We start from the raw sequence: 20,154 nt of genomic DNA, 5'->3' as shown, positions 1-20,154 counted from the left end.
AAGACCAAAACCCAAGTCACAGCCCAGAGGAATTCTTTAAAATTACCTGTGGCATGATGGGGCCTGGTGAGACAAAAAATAATCACAACAACCCATATTCTCAAATTTCTCAGTCCTTGATGTCTAGGTGCATAAAGAACGACTCTGTTGGTTGGGCCAGTCAGTTCTCAAACCAGGCTGCTTAGGCAGTCTACAACCACATGGTTATCCTGTTCTTGGATATGGGACACCAAAGGTTTAATCAAACAGCCATTAACATGGGAAAACTGGGAATCACAGAGAGCTCTGCCAGCTGGGGCTGCTGGAATTGGAATTGCCAGGGTGGGAGATTGAGAAATGGGCAGTTGGAAATGTGCAAGGCTTTAAAGAAAGCGCTGTTAGTCAGAAACAGGAAAACACTGAAAACACTTAACTGAGTGCCAGTGGTAGGGAAGGGTGAGACAGGTTCAGCAAAGCAAAAAAGAGAACTGGAGAAATAAAAAGAGAAGAGAAAGCAAAGGGAAATGTATGTAGAAGTCCTATTGAAATGACAGTCATTTACATCCTTAGCAAGACTGGGTAAAATACAAAGCAGATGTTATGGGCAGTGAATCTTGCAAAAAAATGAAGTTATAAATATGTAATCCCGAGCACTCAGGTTATGTCCATCAGCTGAGCCTGACAGACCCATGCCAAGTGCCGCAAGTTTCATTTTACTCTCAGGTTCTGTAACTTGTAACTTCAGCACAGACGCATTTCTGCAGTCACCTGCCACAGCTGCATGCACAAAAGGCTGCAAAAAGAAGATGGGCAGGGAACCAGGGCAGGGGCATTCACCACTTCAGCCCTGCAGCCTCAGCATGGCCTTGGCTCCTGTGCCTTAAACAAAGGTGTGGTATTTCCCCACCAGGCAGGCCATCAGCACAGGCTGAGGGAATGCACTGAGCTGACAGACAGATGGTTGTAATCACAAACCACATCTCTTTGGTACAGACCTGAGGGGTTTAAAATCTAAGCCAAAGCTGCTTGAAAAATCACAAGAAGCCCCCTTGCTGGATGTGGAGTAAGCTCCTCTGACATGGTATAAATTATGGTATCTTATAAAAAATTATTTGCTTCTAACATTCTATTAAAAGTTCAATACAAGGAAACGATATAAAAAGATGTTCTCATAAAGATGAGCATCTCTATCAGGCAACATCTACAACCTGTTCTGAGGACATTACAACTTTCAAGTGTACTGGCTCTGCTGTACTGTCTTTACTGCCCTGACTTCATAGAACATTGTTTTATGGAGTTCAGACAGAAGTTGTGGTTGAGAGTTTGTGTATAGTATACCTTACCCTGTCAGCAGCCTATGCTGAGACAGACATCCCTAAAGATGAATTCTGATCTACAGTTTTAGGATAAAAACTGTTCTAAAAGCAGCTCAGCTGAAGGACAGTTCATGAGCCAGACCAGATCACTTAAAATGTTTCTGCACTGTTTCAATTTACAAGTGGCTGTGGGCACTCCTGAGTTTTAACAGCAGATTAAATTGAGCCACAAGCCATACTTGACAGAGGGTGGAGCATTAACGTGTGCACTCATTACTGCACGAAGTTAGGTAATAATTGTTACTTTTTGCCCACAAGCGAAGGGCTTAACTTTCAGTTTTATTTAAAGATGTGTAAACTTTACCTGTATATCTAGAAGGCAAAATCTGCTCCTTTGGCGTGGGCAAACAGGACATTATGAGCTGTATACCATAAAATAATGTCTGGTTACAGGGAGCAGTTGTCTTCTGGACTCCTCACCCATAACTCAGCCAACCAGGCTGACATATCCTTGGGCAAAAGGAATTAAGGCCCGGGCACGTGCTCAGCGCTCCAGCCCCGAGTTATGTAATATCCAAAGCTAAGTTTAAAAACAACAAACTCTGGCCCCGCTCGGTTGCAAAACCAGCAGAGCTGGAATCATCAAGCAAACCTCTGCTCCTGGAGTAACTGACTCAGGGCCCGTAACACACCTCGGCCCGGAGCGGGGCGGCACTCGGAGCACAGCCCAGCGCTCCGGCCGCGGCCGGACCCTCCGTGCGGAACCGCGGGCCCGCTCCGCCGCGGCCCAACCCGCACCGTGCTGGGAGCGCGATCGCGATTCCGGTTCCCGATTGCCGATCGCGGCCTCAATCCCGATTCCCGATCCCGCCCGGCCCCGCCGGCAACTCCCGATCGCGCCTCGCCCGCCTCTCCCCGCGTGGCCCCGCCCACCGCGGCAGGGCAGCCAGCAGCGAGAGCAGAATCTTCTGAGTGACAGGCAGCTATGTCCAATCAGGACGCGCCTTGTTGCGGTGTGGCGCAGGCTCCGGCAGTATAAAGGCGGCCACGCGTCGCGGGCGCGGGCCCGAGTACGTGTCTGAGGGGGAGGCGGCGGTGGAGGTCGGGCCGGTGCGGAGCAGCCGCGGGGAGCGGGATCGGCTCCAGCGCCAGTGCCGAGGAGGTTTTAATTAGACTTCGGTCAGCCCGGGTTTTATCGGGAGCGGATTTTAAAAGTGAGTACGAGCGGGATGGCGGCGGCGGGAAGGGGGAGGGGTGTGAGCGGACCGGATCAGACCGGCCCGGCCGGGGAGGAGCCGCCGCGCTGACCCGCGCTCGTCTCTCGCAGGCGTCTCTCGTCCCTCTGCCTCTGCGGACGGGGCACCATGTCGGAAGCGGAGCAGCAGCTGGCGGCCGGCGCCACCCAGAACGGGCACGAAGCGGCCGAGAGCGCCGGGGAGCAGCAGGCCGAGACCGGCGCGGCCGCTGCGGCGGCGGGAGCGGCAGGAGCAGCGGGAGCGGCGACGGCGGCGGCGGCGGCGGGAGCCGGCCCGGCGGCGGGAACAGCGGGCACGGCCGCCAGCCAGAATGGGGCCGAGGGCGATCAGATCAACGCCAGCAAGAACGAGGAGGACGCGGGGTAAGCGCGGGCGCCATGTGCGGAGCGCCGGGCCCGGCGCGGCCCTGCGGCGGCAGCGCCCCCGGCCCCGCTCGGGAGGGCGGCGGGAGCGGCCCCGCCGAGCCGGGGCCCTGCAGCACCAGCGCTTCCTTTGTTCTGGCGCTGCCTTTTGTTGGCGCCATGTGGCGGCTGGGGGAGGGGCGCCGAGCGGGGCTGTTGCCGTCTCACGCTGTAAAATGGAAGGGGATTTACCTCTCCCGCGTTTTCTTCATCCTTTCCCTCTTTAGCGAAAGGGGCGGATGGAAGGAGTTGCTTTCTGTTGGGGGAGGGGGGCTGGCTCAAACTTTGCGGGGATCGCGTGGCCCATCGCCGCTGGCGTCGGTGGAAATGTGAATGTTTTGTGTAAAGCACGTAAAAAATAATCCTGGCCCTGGAAGGCGGCGTTGATAACCTAAGTATTTTTTAAGGGAAGTAAAAGGAAAACCAGCACGATTGAGATAATGCGCGGTGTGTTTAAATCGGTAAGAGCTATTTTGGTGTGCTACTTTGCAGCATTGTCAGAAACTGCCTTAAGTCTTGCAAGGGATTTCTGGAGCAGTCAGTGTAGTTTCGCTGTGCTTTGGTGGTGGAATTCTTGTGTATACAAGAGGAATTTCTTTCCCATCTTAGTTGATCTGTTCATAAACACGCGTAATTGTCACCAACATTACCTGGCTATTTCTCAAGCAGTTCTTTGTTATTCGGGCTGCCCCGTGTATTTAATTGGAACTCCCTTTGTTACCGCTGAGCTCTGAACCGGAGGGTCAGATCCCTTCGGTTAAACAGAGCGCTAAAGCCGCTGTAATAGATTTTTGACTATAAAGGAACGAGTAACACTTGCACAGGCTTCCCGCGAGCTGTGGCCGGATGTACTCTTTGCAGACACTACAAGGATTGCGAACCAGGCCTTTTAACGCTTCTAGTATTTTGTGCTGAAAAAAGGGTGATGTATTTTCCTTTCATGAACAGGAGGTGACAAGCTTCAGCCCCAAATCGGAATGAAATGAAACTTCTTAGAAAAGCACTTATTCAGAGGGATTGACGTATGTGAAAAATGTAGTGCTGTCCAAGGCACTGATTTTACAGTGTTTTGTTATGAGCTAAAATAAGCTTCAGTTTAGCTGCACAAATACACTCAGGAGGGAAATATGACTTCGTGTTAAGGGTGCAGTTGTCCAGTTTGTGACCTATGAAGGAAAAGCCAAATATCGGGTTTTTTGTCAGTTTCAAAGGTTCAAAAGTTTTAAACACTGTGTTATTTAAATTAGGTATCGGTTTTTCCAGTTACAAAACAAAGCACTGCAAATTGCAAAGTGTAACACACGGTGCTGTGGTGAGAGGTGAGTCTAGCATGTGGCAATTCCATAGAGCAGCCATAGCTGCCTCCAGACAAATTCCCCATCTCTTGATTGTTCTGTGAGTGTGGTCAGCGATGACAGGGTGTGCTGTCAGTCCATACAGGTTAGAGCAGCCACAGGCAGCTGTTGGGATGGGAAGGAATCCCCCAAGCCCCTTTCTTTGCCCTAGTGTCGAAAGGGTGAATAAAGTTCCCTGGGCCGTTCCTCCAGGGCTCTGCTGTAATGGCTGCAGGAAGCACACGCTGTATTGGGGCCCGCTGCTTCCTGCTGCACTCACCGAGAGTGCACAGCTTGCTCTGCTGAAAAACTTCAGCAGATAAAGGGTAGGGTTTCATCCAGTTTAAGAAAAAAGGGAACCCCCCACCATTGCCTGTTGTACATAAACAGATGCCGATTATTGCAAAGTTACACATAAACACCAAAAGCCAATTTTATCTAAGCACAGTTTCATTTCTCAAGCGCTGCTACCTTCCAGTGTCAATCTAGGTTACCTCCAAACAAGAGTAATGACAACTTGAACTGCTTCAGTCTATAGTTAGATAAAAAGGCTCGAATGCTTTTAAAAGCTTAGTTTGTTACCTTGGAAACTATGAAAATAGAAAATGCAGCCATGTTATTAATGTTTTCATTTGAAGTAAAGCATTTGAAAAATGCCTTATTGCCTGCTATCACTGTTTTGTTTGTTAGCTTCACTTCTGTATTGTGCCTTGAATTTAGTTCTTTGAGCTAGATATCCTCCTTCAGAGGGTATTTTGTATGGGAAAGTGGGCAGGGAAGAACTGTATCCGCCCACTTGGAATTAAAACTGAGGATGGAGAGACTCCTGTAGTACAGATGAAGACAGAACTAGAGTCAGTAACTGAGCAGGAAGCAGTGCACAGCACAGGAGTTAAGGCAGGTCCAAAGTCCCATCTGGTCTATGTGACTGTTATTGGAGGTCACAGATACCTGGACTAAAATTTTTCCAGCTCATTAACCAAAACCTAAGAGACCTCAAATACTTTGCTTTTGGTACCTTATTCTTTGCTGAATGTTTTCAGAGCAGTAGGAATGATCCTAAGTTCTTTGCAAAAACTGAGTTGGCAGTACTTGATAATCAATACTGCTTTCTTGCAAATTATAGAATACTTTCATTAAGAACAGAAGTTACTGGCAAGGAATATTTCAGGCTATTCTTATTAATTTTTGTATTACCCTAAACAATGGTAGGGTGCATTGTGGCATTCCCTCAAAAAGAGGGGGAGAAGCCCACCCTTGTGCACTCCGTAATATCAGCAGCTTTTGACAAGGTGCAGGTGTTGCACTGGGAACAGCCAGTCCTGTTCTGACAATGCTGCTGAGGTGTGTACCACTGAGCATCTTACTGCATGGCCTGTTCTCAGTGCTTCCTGAATCTGAATAGCTCTTCTCTCCTTGAAATTTCAGGAAGATGTTTGTTGGTGGCCTCAGTTGGGATACAAGCAAAAAAGACTTGAAAGATTATTTCACCAAATTTGGTGAGGTAACCGACTGTACGATAAAGATGGACCCTAACACAGGAAGATCCAGAGGCTTTGGATTTATTCTCTTCAAAGAACCTGGGAGTGTTGAAAAGGTGAATTTGAGCAAAATATTTTAGATCTTTAACTTCTAGGGGAAAGTTTTCAGCTTGAGTTAATCATACCAAATTGTCTTTTAGGTTCTGGAACAGAAAGAACACAGACTAGATGGACGACTAATTGATCCCAAGAAGGCCATGGCAATGAAAAAGGATCCAGTGAAGAAAATATTTGTTGGTGGGCTAAATCCAGAAGCTACAGAAGAGAAAATCAGGGAATACTTTGGAGAGTTTGGAGAGGTGTGTAATGGTATCTTTGTAAACTCTGAAAGTATAGTCTCCAGTTGCTGTGTAGTTTATTAATAATTTGCAAGTTTCAGAGTAAGTTAACTTCAGATGTATCAACCCTTCTGTAACATCCAGAAGTTTCCCAACTTGAGAGCAGAGGTGGCACTTCCTGCACTAGGTGCTTCCATTGCTAGTTAGAGACTCTTGTCTTTAACTCAAAGTGTTTTAGCTGATGTTAACACCAGTTTGAAGAGTTGTAAAATGGAAATCTTGGATCTGAAAGCCACTGTTAGCATAGAGAAGCTTGCAATTTTGGTGTTGCATAATATGCATAAAGAGAAAATTTACAGTTTTGCTGTCCCAGTTTCTGTGCATTTGACTGTTCATCTAAAGCATGAGTCTGAAAATAGTATTTCACATCTTCAGATTGAAGCAATTGAACTGCCAATGGATCCAAAGACCAACAAAAGGAGGGGCTTTGTGTTCATCACTTTCAAGGAAGAGGATCCTGTGAAGAAGGTTTTGGAGAAGAAATTCCACAACGTCAGTGGAAGCAAGGTACAAACTCTGACTTGTAACTCTTTTTTCAAGGATTATACTTCTACATCTCTAACCTGAAAAAGCTTTTGTAGACCCCTTGTGTCAAAGTACTGAATTTGCAATAAGGACAGCTTGAATTTTACCACAGCAGTGTTTTGCCCTAAGTTCTGTCACAGAGGCTGCCAAAGCTCTTTGACAATACTTGTGGCTTTCATTGCTGGATTTTAGGGCCTTTGGTATACTAAGTATCTAATTGCATTCATTAAATAGATGTGGAGAAATTGGCTTGTGTAGCAGTGTAAGCCATTCCAGCAGGTAGATGCCTATTTTCAGCACAGAGCACTTGCATAAACGAAAGCCTTGCAGATGCATAATTTTGCAAGCACCTGGCTGAAAGTGGCTCTGTCTGCTGGGGGACAGCTTCTGCCTTCTTCTCTCTGGAGCCCCCCTGCTACCAAAACCTTGTCATGTAAACCCACTACGAGGATCCAGGGAGTGAATGTACACTTGAGGAAATTTATGCTGGGTCAGCTGGTTATGAGAGCCACTGTAAGGGTGGTGTGAGGTGCTCTGACCAGCTGACTGCTCATTTGAGGGAATAGCTCATGGAGAGAGGCTCATGGATCAACAAATGTAGAGAGACTGGAGGCAAATGAGGTGTACTGGCTCGAGGTGTCCCTGTTCCCTTGCTCTGAGGCCAGTGCTGACCACATAACTTGTTTATTACACTGGGTCATACTGTCTGACACTGACTTGGATTTGGTTTAAAACTGGTCTTGGCACAATACAGAACAAATTTTGGCAAACCTAATGCAGTGTTAAAGTCACTGGTTAGAAGTGAAGTTTGTTTTCTGGAGAGATGAATGCCTAAATGCCAAGAGAGCTGAGAAATTCCTGTATCATATCTATGACTTGTTTTTGTGTTTTAGCCATAGATAATAATAAGCAGATTACCTTAAAGGTCCTGTGGTAAAGAATGCCGAGCCAGGCTTGCTCAGGTGCTGTTCCTTTTGCAGCACAGTAGCTTTAGTCTTGGACTGTGCACAGATCCAGGAACCTGGCACTTGGCTGACAGCTTGAACTGCAGCCTGGGAACCTTGTCTTGGAAATGTCAGTTCTGGTTGCTTTTACCTGTTAGTATTTGATGAATGGTGATTTCAGGTGTTGGTAGGGGTGTGGTACAGTCTATCCACACACACAGTGTGTAGGGTGTACAATGGCTGCCAGGAAAACTTCTTTTGTGCATTTCTTAGAATCCTGTTCATTCAGTGCAGGTCAGGTGAAGCAGTCTGACAGCAACAGCCTTGTCTGGAGCTTGTGCCAGGTGAGAGGGCAGCCTTGTGGCTCCTGCAGGAGAGGTGGCCTCAGCACCTCTTCATGGTGAAACCCATGGTAGGGAATAGGCAGGATAAAATGCCCTGCCAGCAGTGGCCTCTGGGAAAGGCTGGCAGGCACTCACCTTTGCCCAGGTGGCACAATAAATCAGATGTCCCTGCATTAGTGCTGCTCACCTGACCAGCAGCACAGCACGTACACCTCCTTTGCCTCCAGAGGAACCTCTGGCTTCTCCAGGTGCTCAGGTGGGGCAATGCTGCTCTGAAACACTTAACAGACTCTTCCTTGTTTTTTATTTGCAGTGTGAGATTAAGGTAGCACAGCCAAAAGAAGTGTACCAGCAGCAACAGTTCAGTAGTGGAGGAGGAAGAGGTAGCTATGGAGGAAGAGGCAGAGGTGGAAGAGGCGGCGGTAAGTACCACACACACTACTTTAGTATGGACACATTCTAAATAAGTTGTGTGTACTAAAATGGGATTTTGTGGATGGTTTTCCCTTCTATAGCTCAAAGTCAAAATTGGAATCAAGGTTATGGCAATTACTGGAACCAGGGTTATGGGAATCAAGGATACGGCTATCAGCAAGGTTATGGTGGCTATGGAGGCTATGATTATTCAGGATATGGGTATTATGGATATGGACCAGGCTATGATTACAGTAAGTAAAGAGAACTGTATTGGGTATAAGCAAGCATAACTAATTAGCAGTTTAATGCATTTGTTCTCTTGTTCATAGGTCAAGGCAGTGCAAATTATGGGAAGACACCAAGACGTGGTGGTCATCAGAATAACTACAAGCCATATTGATCAAACTTATTCAGGTATGCAGTGGCATGGTCTCTTTTGGAAAATGACTGCATAGGTTTTGTATACAATGCTGTAGATGGATACTTCAGTTCTGTACCAAATTTAACTTTACAATAAATTTCTATGGCCTGTTAAATGTGCATCTTACTTGGAAGAGCTCCCTGGAAATGTTTTACATGTTTATTACTTACCAATAACTAGTTGTCTAGACAGTGTGGTGTGTAATTTTCAGCATTGCTGAAGATATTAATTAATGATTTCATTAATAGGTTAAACTGAAACTGATTTTGAGGGTCTGCTTAAAGCTGCAGCTCTGCATCTAGGGACTGCCTCTTGGAGTTAACTATGGACTCTGCATTACTCCAGTTGTACAGAATGAGATGCATCTTAGGGAACCAGTGTCACTTTCCACCTTTTTATTTTGTATTGTTTTTGTGTCATACATTTCCTGTAATGGAAGTGTTAATTTTACTGTACTTTTTGGTACCTTTTTGGAATCTAATGTATTGTAAGGTATTTTACATGTGTTCTGATTCACCATGACATGGATATTGGAGCTATCCTAGCTTTTGAAATAAAAAAGGCGTAATCTAGTGTCTTGTGCCATTCTTCAGCTCATGTGTTAGTAAAACACCAGTATCCTGTTCCCAGAACTTAGTTCATGGCAGTACCTTGATAGATTAAGAGTTGTGCTTAAATGTTTTTAATCTTAAAACTAGAAGGCTGTGTTGGTAGTTGTGCTCACTTGCAGTTGAAGTGGCAGCTCAAACCTGCTGTCACTTGTGCCTGGAGGTTGTGGAGGAGAGCTCAGTGAGGAGCCCCAGCTGTGGTGGGGCTGTGCTGGTGAGGTGGTGGCTCTGCTCTAGGCAGGCACAGAGCTCAGTGACTGCACTGGTGTCTGCTTTGGGCTCTGTAGGAGGAGCCAGAGCCGCAGGTGTCAGGCCTTGGGAGTCTGGACAGCATTGCAGGAGGGAGCTGAGAGCTGTGCAAGAAGCTGGCTGCACTTCCTCCATAGTTCACTGTCTTGAGTCTGAGACTTTTCTGCAAGTTGTTAATAGGCTGTATATACCTGCCTTGAAAGGCAGGTTGGACAGACATTCAATTACCAATGCAAAGTCTGAATTTTTGCAGCCTTTTTGTATAATAGAAAAGGCTAGAGGAACTTCCACTGCAGTTGTGGGTGGAAAAAACATCTCTTTCTCTAGAGATAACTGACCAGCTAGAAATACTCTCCTTTTTTGACTTTACTGTTAGTTTACTGCTATTTTAAGGCAATAACTGTCATGTGATTTGCCTGTCTTGTTGCAGACTATAAGTAGCAAGCTCTACTGCACAAAGTAAACTTCTAATCTTTGTTCCAGTGATCAATTTGATAGTAATCTCCTTTTAAAGCTAAAATCTGGCAATGTTTTTTTTCTTGTAACAAATTCTCTTTGAACAAGTAACACCTGCAAGTGGAATCAAACCAAGTAACTAAGACAAGAAACAAACACATGTTACTAGTGATCTTTGCAGGTTTTTTATCAAGGGATGCAGCTATTTCTGCATGGACTATAATCTGCTGCTCCCTGCTGGTTGTCCTTGAAAAGAAGAACTGGCTTGTAAGTTTAGAAGTCTGTAAGACTCTTCTGGTGTTAGGTGAAAGTCTTCAGTATTGGACAAAAAAAATCAGATAGTTGACAATTTTACAGCTGGACCATGTAACCTCCAGCCTGGCTTAATTGCAAATAAAAAACCAGCAGATCACTGAAAAAAATGAGTACAGTATTTAGAAGTATTACTGTCTCAAGATTTAAAATTTAAATACTTTATTACATACTTTGAATATTTTTTTTTCTGTGAAATAAGGGGTAGCAGAATATTTTTCTAGCAAGCACTTGGCCCTCCGGTGGGAAAAGTGCATGGTAGCAGGGCCATAGTGCTGCAGGCCTTGTGGCTGGTAGTGTCCTAGCAAGAGTTTGTCAGCTGGTGGTGTTGTGGTGGTTTTTGTAAGTAGGTGCTCAGGTAATGCTTCCTTACCAGGTGATGTGGCCTTAGGCAGGAACTGAGGATACTGGTACTTAAATGCAGAGCTGGCTTTTCCCTTTCTTCTTTGCATGAAAAGTTTGTGATACAAAGAACTGCCTGGTGAAAGTGAAGGCTTGTGCACAAGGTTGTTGCTTATGGCTGTAAACTCCTCTTAATTTACTAATCCTACTTGGGTATTTCTCGAGGACAGACTGTGTTTGTAAGAAGTGGTTTGGGAGCCGTAGCCCTCAGCTGTCTGTCCCTCATGTGTTTGATGTCAGGAATTTGGAACTGAAGTTTTTGACTTTAACTGGTGGCTTGAGAGTGTTTGTTGAATACAGTGCTACTTAGGGACCTTGTTCTGACACTGGCTGCTGAAACTCATCAGAGTCCTGGCAAGGACTGGGTGTACTGGCACCTGGAATGGTGTTTGCAAAGATAGCTGAAGACCTGAAAATATCAGAACACCCATTGGCTCATCCTGATTTGAAAAAGTCATAACCTGAAAGTACACAAATTTAGCAAATGTATTTTGTAGTGGCCATTAGAAAAATCCTCCTTTAGAATCAGTTTTAGATATGCAGTTTTAAATAAAAGCTAATTCCACACTGCCAGAGTTGAGACAAGCTCTTGTAAAATTTATTTCTCCTAGAGCTTTTACTAAAAACAAGAAAAATGAAAACAAAAATCAGAGGTGACTTATCTGGTCTAAGACATGCTAGGATGAAGATTAAATGTGCATTATTATAGTAGAATAATGTTTCTTAGTAGTAGATCTTGAACATTGTTTGAAACCTATGGAAAGAAAATAATGTTATGGGTTTTTTTGTAAAAGTATCATTAAAAGAAATTACTCCATTGCCTCACTTTCGCTTACATTATATGTAAGTGTCTTACTAGTACTGTACTTAGTAAGAGGCTTTTTGCATTCTTGGTTTCCTGTAGAAAATAAAGGCATTTTTCTTGCTTAGTTTAGATCACAGATAAGTACATTAAGTCATTAGGCCTCTAATTTGCACTGGCACTGTTCAGTAATCTTTCTGTTCCTAAGAATAAGTAGTATAAACAGCTGTATGTCTTTCCATTAACTTGCTAAATAAAATATTAACACATTTCTCTTGTGCCTGCTATACTAATATACATTGAACTAAAACCATATTTCTCCTTAGCTCAGGGCCATAGCACTGTGAATCTCATGGTGGTTGAGGTCACAGGTGATTCCACTGCTCACAATGACCACATTAGGTGCACTCCTGCCCAGCTATCCAGAGTTCTACCAAACATGTGGGTGTCTTTTAGTCAGAGAAGTTTGGAGAAGTACTAAGTGTACCAAGGTGTTAACTGTGAGTTACACTGTGCTCATGGGTGTGCAGCAAACTGAGTTGCAGCTAGATGTTCTCTTGGCAACCTACTGAGGGATCTCAACAGATGAAGACATAACAAGGCTTTGAAGACTAAACAAGACCAATCTTACTCTGATACCCACAAACTTTTGAGTCTAGGGGTGAATGGATCCTGAAGGATGAGATGCCAGCTGTGAACCTGAAATGACACTTAAGGGGAGATCTGCTGAGAAGTGGTTATGCAGGTGGAGCCTGAAGGCACTGAGCAGCAAGCAGAAAAGCTGTTTGTGTGGATGTGCAGTCATTTGCATGCTCTAGAGACAGTCATGTCTGGGACATGTTGGCCCTTGCTTACACCAAGTGATGCACACAGTGCTGCTGGGAGGGTCAGAGTGATGGAGGGCAGTTGTGAATGCCACCACAAGTGTGGTCCATGCCTGGAGATTCCCAGAAATTCCTGCAAACTTTGAGTAAAAGCATCTCAGAGGAAGCTTTATTCTCACAGTGCTTCTGAAGTTATGTTTAGAAGTTGGCTTGTAAGTAGTACTGGGTGGCTATAGGTAAATACCTGCTCAGGTGGAACAAACAGTTGTTTTCTTTTGGCTCAGACATTCTTTTTCCATATCTGAAGAGAGAATAAGAAACAACTTAGAAAAGCCATGACTTTGTGACATAATTTACACATTTCTTAATGCTAAGTTTGTAGAAGTTGTATAAAAAGCTTAAGTGGCAAAAGCACATAGATTACAGCTTTCAGGAACAGGACATATTTTACAAATTGTGCTTGTTTGGATAAGGTAAACACTCAAACCTCAGCCAGAGCAAAGCTATTTTAAAAAGCACATGCCTCTGCAGAGGAAGTAGGTTTGTTGGAGAACTTCACAGAAAAACTGAGAAGGGAAGGCTGTGTGCTCAGCATTTACCATCTTTGCTCCATTTTAGCATTTCTGAAAATTTGGCTCAGTAGCTCAGCATTGTCTTCAAGAAAGTTCAGAACCACCCACTATTTTTGAGGGTTTTGATCATTTTTTACCTGTTAGTATTTGGTCAATTGTCTCCACAACAAATTTTGCATCCTCCATACTAAAACACATCGGGGGCTTGAATTTCAGCACATTTCTTCCTGGCCCATCTGTACTCAGTAGAATATATTTTTCCTTAAGTCTGGAAAGAGCAATAATGAAGAATTACATTTTCCTCTGCATGTAGCTCAGGAAAACTTGCAACACCAGCCTGCAGGATGTCACACTTTCTACACTGACTGGTTTCACTTTTGGCCAGCTGGTTGTGTTTTAGCAAGTCCTGTACCTTGTTATTAGTTCCTCTGCTTCTGCTGTGGCTGGAGTCCTTTCTGCTTGGTCCTTGATTAAATCCACTCCAATGAATAAGCCACAACCTCTGTAAAAGAAATAAAAACACTCAGTCTGTCAGTCAGTGTCAGAGGAAGGAAGTACAAGTGAACTAAAAAAAGAGTTTTTTAACACCAGACCTTTATTGCATGAGAGTTACCTGATGTTTGGCTACTGTTAGAAAAAAGTTTTGCTGTTCTGAAAAAATGTGGTAATAGAGACTTCTGTCTGCTCACACTGGCAGAGCAGGACAGGATGTTAAACATGTTTTCCATCTGGCTCATCATTTCTGTACCCTGTGCACTTGAACTTTGACTTCAAACAGCAGTTTGAACAGTAGCAGTTGAAGCAGTTCAACAGTTTTAGCAGCTAATAAATTGATAAAACAGTAGTGGCCCAGAGTGGCAAAGTATATGAGACTTCAGATAAGCTCAAGTTTGTTTTACTTAGTTTTACAGGAGGCTATTTTCACTGAAAACACAAAATTTAATTAATTTCTCAAAACAACATCTGTTGGATTGGACTGAGTGAACCAAAGAGAAAGCTGCCAAAAATGTAAACAAGGCACTGATACCTGACATCACCAATGATGGGATGCTTGATTTGCTGCTCCTTGAGTGTCTTCATCAAGAAGTTGCCTACCTCTGTGGCATGAGCCTGAAGGTGTTCCTTCTCAATTACATCCAACACAGCTAATCCAATGGCACATGAAACAGGGTTCCCACCAAACTGAGCCCAGGAAAGGAACACACAGCCATGGAAAGGGAAGAAAGATGAAATCATGTCACTGAAAGTGTAGCCTCAGTGATACAAGGAGCACATTATTACTTTTATCAGATGGAGCCAATACATAGTCACAGGCTAGAAACAGAAATAGTAGAGTGACACAGTTCCTCTTTAGTTACTGTGTGGTAAATACCAATAAAAACACACCATGAGTATCTGATTTAATCCTTAGGCTCCTTTACAGAAGTGGGCAGCTGTTTACTTACTGTATTAAAATACTCCACTCCTGTGGCCGCAAAAGCTTCTGCGATTTCTTTTGTTGTTGCTACACAAGCAAGTGGGTGCCCATTTCCTATTGGCTTCCCCATAGTGACAATGTCAGGTATAAAATCCTCTCCCTGAAGCTGGAATGCCCAGAAGTGCCTGCCAACCCTGCCAAAGCCAACTTGAATTTCATCAGCAATAAATACACCTCCTGCCTTGTGCACATGCCTGTAACAGAACAGATTTGATTGTCTCTTTAAAGGAAAGAGAACACAGCAGTTATTGTTTAGGAGCATGCAGAAAGTGTTACTTTGCAAACTTTGAGGAAACAAACATACATACAAGGCTATACTGCATACTGTGTGTTTATATGCAGATCTTTGCCATATACAATTCACATTCTAACATGAAGGTTTGGGTAATTTCCTACCTGTCAAGCAGCAGGCAGAGAATCTATTTACCAAATATTTAAAGTTAAAAAAAGATAATGAATGACCACTTACTCTGCAACCTTCTGAAAATATCCTGCTGGGGGAATGATTTGACCACCAACACTTGGTAGAGATTCAACAAAAAATGCAGCAATCTAAAACACAGCATATAATGTTTGAACACAATACAGAAAGTTGTGGAGCAAGCTCTTTGTCCTTAGAGGGTTTTTGATTATTAATGTGACCTTTACTTTTTGACAAGTCCATCCCACTTAGTTTAGTAACTGTGAATTGTACTTACAATCAGGCACATTCATTTCTAAGACAAGACAAACAGTTAAGGAAATGATATCTTACCTTTCTGCCTCTCTTCTGTGCATGCTCAATAATATTTTTTACTTCATCAGCATAGGCTGTTACTGGATCTTCATGGTCTTCTCTATAAAGTCCTCTGTATGTGTCTGGAACAGGAGCCTATGCAAAGAAATAATATCCTACATTCAATATTGCATAAAAACAACTTCACATAATTGGCAAGTAATTGATAGGTATAGGCTGAAGTACATACCACGTGGACCCATTCCTTTTGTCCTTCTAGATTTCTGAATTTATATGGGCTTATGTCAATCAAAGATGTCAGATGTCCATGGTAAGCACTTAAAAAACAATTGGCAGAACTAAACAGTAATTTCCTCAGTATCAAGAGTTCTTTAGTATTAGCATACCAAATAGTACAAAGTAGCCAGCTGCTATCACCTGGTAGGAAATTCACTAACTTAAGCTGAGAACAGCTCTGCAATTTCTTTTCTATCAATAAGCTTAGTACTACTTGGATTTTTTTTTTTTTCATATAAAGGATGCAGAGGGACAGGACTTGCCACTGGTGACTGGAATCACAGCAGGGAAGACCTGAGCAGTATCACAAGATTGCAGAATGGGAAGGGCCTATTTCTGAATATCTTGCAGCAATGGAGTTTCCAGTGACTGTAGGCATTCTGTTCTAATATTTGACTCCATTCATGGTGAAAGACATTTTTTCCCATGTCTTATCAAAATCCCTCAGGTTTGAACTTATATCTGAGGTATTTTTTCCTGTCACCATACATCTTCACAGCTGGCTCCCATGCTTTTGCTCCTTCCATGAGACAGTTGTAGCTGCAGTGAGATCTGGCTGTCCCTTGTAGCAGAACAAACCCAGCCCCTCTCACTGCAGGTCACTGATGGCCCCTCCTGGCAGTGTGCAACAGCTGTCCAGTACTGACTGGAGAGCCCAACCACAGCTCTCAGGGCTGGGCTGGCAAACACTCAACAGAGGCAAAAATTACTTCCCTCAGCTTCCTGGTTACAGTCTTTCTACTACAGGAGGATTTCAGAAATGCTCTGACCAAAACTGAGCCTTATACCCAAAAAGTGCCAATGTACTCACTGGTCTAAGACAATCACATCCTGGTGTTTTGTGTACTGCCGTGCCAGTCTCAGGGCAAGGTCGTTGGCTTCAGACCTACAATGGAAAAATTCAGCAATTGTTTCACGGTGGATATCTTGAGTTTTGAAGTCTTAACTTCCCTTGCACTGTTCTTTGTGTCTGCAGAGAACAGACAGAACTTGCTGCATGTTATGCACAAATTCCTCAGTAATCAGCATTCACTAGGTAGGACTGTTCACCAGAACAGAATCGATCTTAAAAAGCCAGAGCACAGGAACTACTGAGTACAGGAACTACTTTCTGAGAAACAATTTGGCATTTCTTTTTCTTCCAGAAGTTTGCTTAAGAATGTGTGCCCCCCTCCCCAACAGAAGCAATGCATTGGTACATTTAATTTTGAGAATAACTGTCAAGTCAGAAGACAAATCAGACAAGGAACTAATACAGCAAATATTTACATTACTGTTTTGAGGTCCAAGGTCTTACAAATAGAATAAAACTTTTCTTAAATAAAGCACAAGTTTAGTTCCCAGGTTGAGAGCTTGCAGAACCAGACCCATGTTTTTGTCAGTATCTAGTCATCCACACCAGAAACTGGTTGTTGATAAGAAAGTGTGTATACTTGTCTGTATATACCCTAGTAAAGCCCCTCTATCAATTCTAATGTATCCAACTTACCCAGAATTCAAAAAATAGAAGATGCATAATTTCTCAGGTAGTGTTTTTGAAAGTCTCTCTGCATAATCAACCATGTTGTCATGAAGGTAACGAGAATTTGTATTTAACAACTGATTCTGTTCATGGGCTGCCTTTACTACATCAGAGTGACAGTGTCCAACTGCAAGAGAATGTGGAGAGTGCTTTGAGAGTTCTTCACATTACCCATGGTGTTCATTCACATGGTAGATTAACACTTATATTTCTCTAATAGTACAGAGATATTATCAGTAGGGCCTTAACAATCTTGTAAAAACATTTCTGTGCTCCTCAGAAGGTTTGTAGTTAGTACTGGAAATTGATCTGCTAAAACAAATAGTGTCTGATTTGATGCTTGGATTTAGGCATTGCCACAGTTCAGGAGTTTGAGAAGGTGCAGGTAAGATTTAATATCAAAGAATTACTAGCCCTGGGGTAGGGGTTAGGTTAGAGAGATTTCACATCCTGTAAGAAAGCAGCAGTCACTTAATTATACACAATTAAGGCACCACACTGAGCACACGGTGGTTTTGTGACTGTACACTTACCAGTAACTTTTATAAAACCATCAAAATGTCACTTGTTCATTTTACAGTGAGGTGCTTTACTTGAGTTTCCATGGAAAAAAAATCTGTATGTTTTAGACACATTTCTAGGAAGACAGGACAGGAAGCAAGTCTGGAAAGCACATTGACACACCCAAATTCAAGAACACTGTAATTCCCCAAACTACACGCTCAAGAAAGTTTCCTTCCACTTTTCCAATTAAACACCCCCTCCCCCAGCACAGTGCAAAGGCAGTAAAAGTACTGCTTGTTCTTTGTTCTGCTTAAAAAAACAGCATCAAATAACATCCAGTGCCATGACTTTAGCTTACCATGAGCCACATTGTTTATGCAGTCAAGGTACTGTCTCCCATTCTCATCATACATATACTGGCCTTTGGCCTTGGTGATCTTCACTGGATCAGTAGGAAAAAACAGCTTGCAAGAAGAGCTATGAGAAGCATCAGAAAGCAAATATCTTAGTGAGTTTAGTTTATCCTACTCATAAAAAACATTTCTCCTGTTTGCTGGCACAGTTATCCTGCTTTTGGCCCCTAAACTAAAGGCCTTGTACTCAGATTTTCTTAGATTAACAGGAAAAGAGCACACTCCAAACCTGAAAATCCTACTCGAGGGTCTAGCCAAAGCAGTAGGACTCACCTCTATAGTTTCATCCTGTCTTAACGGCAATTCCTTACTGTCCGTGCTGTCGGCCCTTTTTGTTCTGTAGTGTCTCTTACCTTGTGATATGTTCTTTTTATTATTCTTACTATGTTCTTGCTATTCCTGCCAAGGTTCTGATTTTCCAGATAGTTTGCTGCAGGTGATTGCTACAGCTTCACTAACCATAGCTAGAACACTGAGTCATTTTATTAGGCTGGCTTTACTTAAGTGCATTTGTTTTGTTTCACTTTTTAAATAAATTGCCAAACAAGTAAAATGGAAACACATCTGCCTAAGTAGGAGTTGCAGAGATTTGAGACTGCAGGGCAATGCCAAACATCCACATTTTCATTTAGTAAAAGATGGCTTATTCAGAAATAATTTGACGCTAAATACAAAGCCATTGTCAAATGGATGACAGAGGACAATGGTGAAGTAAGAAAGTGCTTCATTATCTTATCCCTCCCAGCAGGTATTTTGATACTTTCTCTCTGAGCTGGCAAAACATTTGGGAGTTTTTCTAAGCTTCTCGTAACTGTTCAAAAGATGCTAAGAAAGTGCTTGCAGAGTTGGGTCTCTGTTGCTCGTGGAAGGGCAAATCAATTGGAAAAAGATTTGATACCCAGTGTAGTATTTTTCAGGTGCATGTAACTGGAATAATTCTAATTTCAGCTTTTACTTTCAGCCCAACTTTTGTAATTATACAGCACATAAAAGTAGCCTTGGATTTGAATATATATGGTACGAAAATATTCCCTCAGTTAAATAAAAGAGTTGTGTTGCCATACTTAGTGATCGTCTATAGAATTAACACTTTCTTTAGGCTGCTTGAAACACCACCGGTAACGAGAAGTTTAGAACTGAGTCTTGTCCCTCATTCTGTCAGAGAGCAGACGTTTGTTGTTAATTCCATCACGGTTTTGGTATAATTAGTTTCCTGAAAGACGGGCTATAATAGTGGCTGAGCCAGAATCTTGCCTGGCCCAGCACGGCCTCAGCCCCAGCCGTGCCTCCTCCTTAGAAAACGCTTTCTAAGCACTTTAGTCTCTAAACAGGCGCCCTGGGTATCATACGGGTTTTACAGCGCAGTTTCGTAATCCCCCTCCTTAAGAAAGGCTAATTCCTGTTAATTACAGCAGCGCACCGGGCTGTGCGGGCGCGGCGCTCCGGCGCTGCCGCTGCTTCCAGCCCGGGCGCGATGGCGCTGCCGCCGGGCGGGGCCCGCGCCTCGGCCCCGCTCCCGGCCACGTCCGGGGCAGCGCCCGCCCGGCCCCGGCCCCGGCCCCGGCCCCGTCCCCTGCCCCGGCCCCGCTCCCGCAGCACTCACCCGACGAGCTGCCGCCGCAGGGCCAGGGTCTGCTGCCGGGAGCGCGGCTGTACCGCCCGCATGGCCGCCGAGCCGCCCGCGGGCCGGCAGCGGAGCGAAGGGAAGGAAGGGAGGGAAGGAGGGAGCGGCCGCCTCCTGCGGGGGCCGGGCCGGAGGGGAGGGGAGGGGCGGCAGCGGCGGAGAAGGAACGCGGGCAGTGCCCGGCCGGAGCGCCAGGCACCGGGAGCAGGGACACGGGCAGTGCCCGGCCGGAGCGCCCAGCGCAGCCCCGGCGGCTCCCGGAGCACGGGGCGGGTCCTGCGTGCGCCCGGAGCGGGGCTGGAGCTCACCCAGGGACCCGGAGGGCAGCGCAGCGCTTCCCTCCCAGGCAGGAGTGGGGACAGATGGGGACAGGCTGCGGTCCTGGGGCCCTGCAGGGCTGCTGGCAGCTCACCCTTAAACCGCACAGCCCAGGGCTTTACCCTGCTCGGGTTCATCCAGCCCCACACCCCACTCACCTCGGAGCTCTTCAGGATCATCAGTACTGCTACAGCGCTCTTTGTTTGAAATACACATTGAGGAAGTTTCTTTTCTAGTTGAAAA

The 20,154-nt window shown here is 44.5% G+C and overlaps 2 protein-coding genes across 9 annotated transcripts in view; one reads left to right on the top strand and one right to left on the bottom strand.

Moving 5' to 3' along the window:
* The first annotated feature begins 2,353 nt into the window (after nt 1–2,353).
* The window catches only part of HNRNPAB (heterogeneous nuclear ribonucleoprotein A/B), a 28,597-nt gene continuing 10,796 nt past the window's right edge, over nt 2,354–20,154 (top strand). The window contains exons 1-9 of one of the 5 annotated variants that reach the window (XM_064724585.1): nt 2,354–2,509; nt 2,623–2,913; nt 5,715–5,883; nt 5,968–6,126; nt 6,541–6,672; nt 8,292–8,400; nt 8,494–8,646; nt 8,725–8,809; nt 9,065–9,389. In XM_064724585.1, the coding sequence (XP_064580655.1) occupies nt 2,660–2,913; nt 5,715–5,883; nt 5,968–6,126; nt 6,541–6,672; nt 8,292–8,400; nt 8,494–8,646; nt 8,725–8,795 (1,047 nt within the window). In that variant the 5' untranslated portion in view covers nt 2,354–2,509; nt 2,623–2,659 and the 3' untranslated portion in view covers nt 8,796–8,809; nt 9,065–9,389. Of the gene's footprint in view, nt 2,510–2,622; nt 2,914–5,714; nt 5,884–5,967; nt 6,127–6,540; nt 6,673–8,291; nt 8,401–8,493; nt 8,647–8,724; nt 9,390–20,154 lie in introns of those variants that run through there. The other 4 variants (XM_064724584.1, XM_064724583.1, XM_064724587.1 and 1 more) reach the window with 4 other exon arrangements.
* PHYKPL (5-phosphohydroxy-L-lysine phospho-lyase) lies at nt 10,593–19,724 on the bottom strand. 4 transcript variants are annotated; one of them, XM_064724579.1, is made up of 13 exons: nt 19,573–19,721; nt 17,915–18,033; nt 17,020–17,179; nt 16,342–16,416; nt 15,484–15,571; nt 15,273–15,389; nt 14,988–15,070; nt 14,487–14,712; nt 14,069–14,223; nt 13,454–13,543; nt 13,179–13,309; nt 12,714–12,770; nt 10,593–12,609 (listed from the first exon to the last, which is right to left on the bottom strand). In XM_064724579.1, the coding sequence occupies exons 1-12, from the start codon at nt 19,632–19,634 to the stop codon at nt 12,718–12,720; spliced, it is 1,359 nt and encodes a 452-aa protein (XP_064580649.1). In that variant the 5' UTR covers nt 19,635–19,721; the 3' UTR covers nt 10,593–12,609; nt 12,714–12,717. The 4 variants fall into 4 exon arrangements, with proteins under 4 accessions (XP_064580649.1, XP_064580650.1, XP_064580648.1 ...); XM_064724580.1 differs by having other exon boundaries at nt 10,593–11,597; XM_064724578.1 differs by having other exon boundaries at nt 10,593–12,770; nt 19,573–19,720.

Source organism: Zonotrichia leucophrys, chromosome 13, assembly GCF_028769735.1.
Source record: "Zonotrichia leucophrys gambelii isolate GWCS_2022_RI chromosome 13, RI_Zleu_2.0, whole genome shotgun sequence".
In the NCBI taxonomy this organism is placed as follows: domain Eukaryota; kingdom Metazoa; phylum Chordata; class Aves; order Passeriformes; family Passerellidae; genus Zonotrichia; species Zonotrichia leucophrys.
Note: the sequence above shows the minus strand (reverse complement) of the source record. Positions and strands in the feature narration are given on the sequence as shown.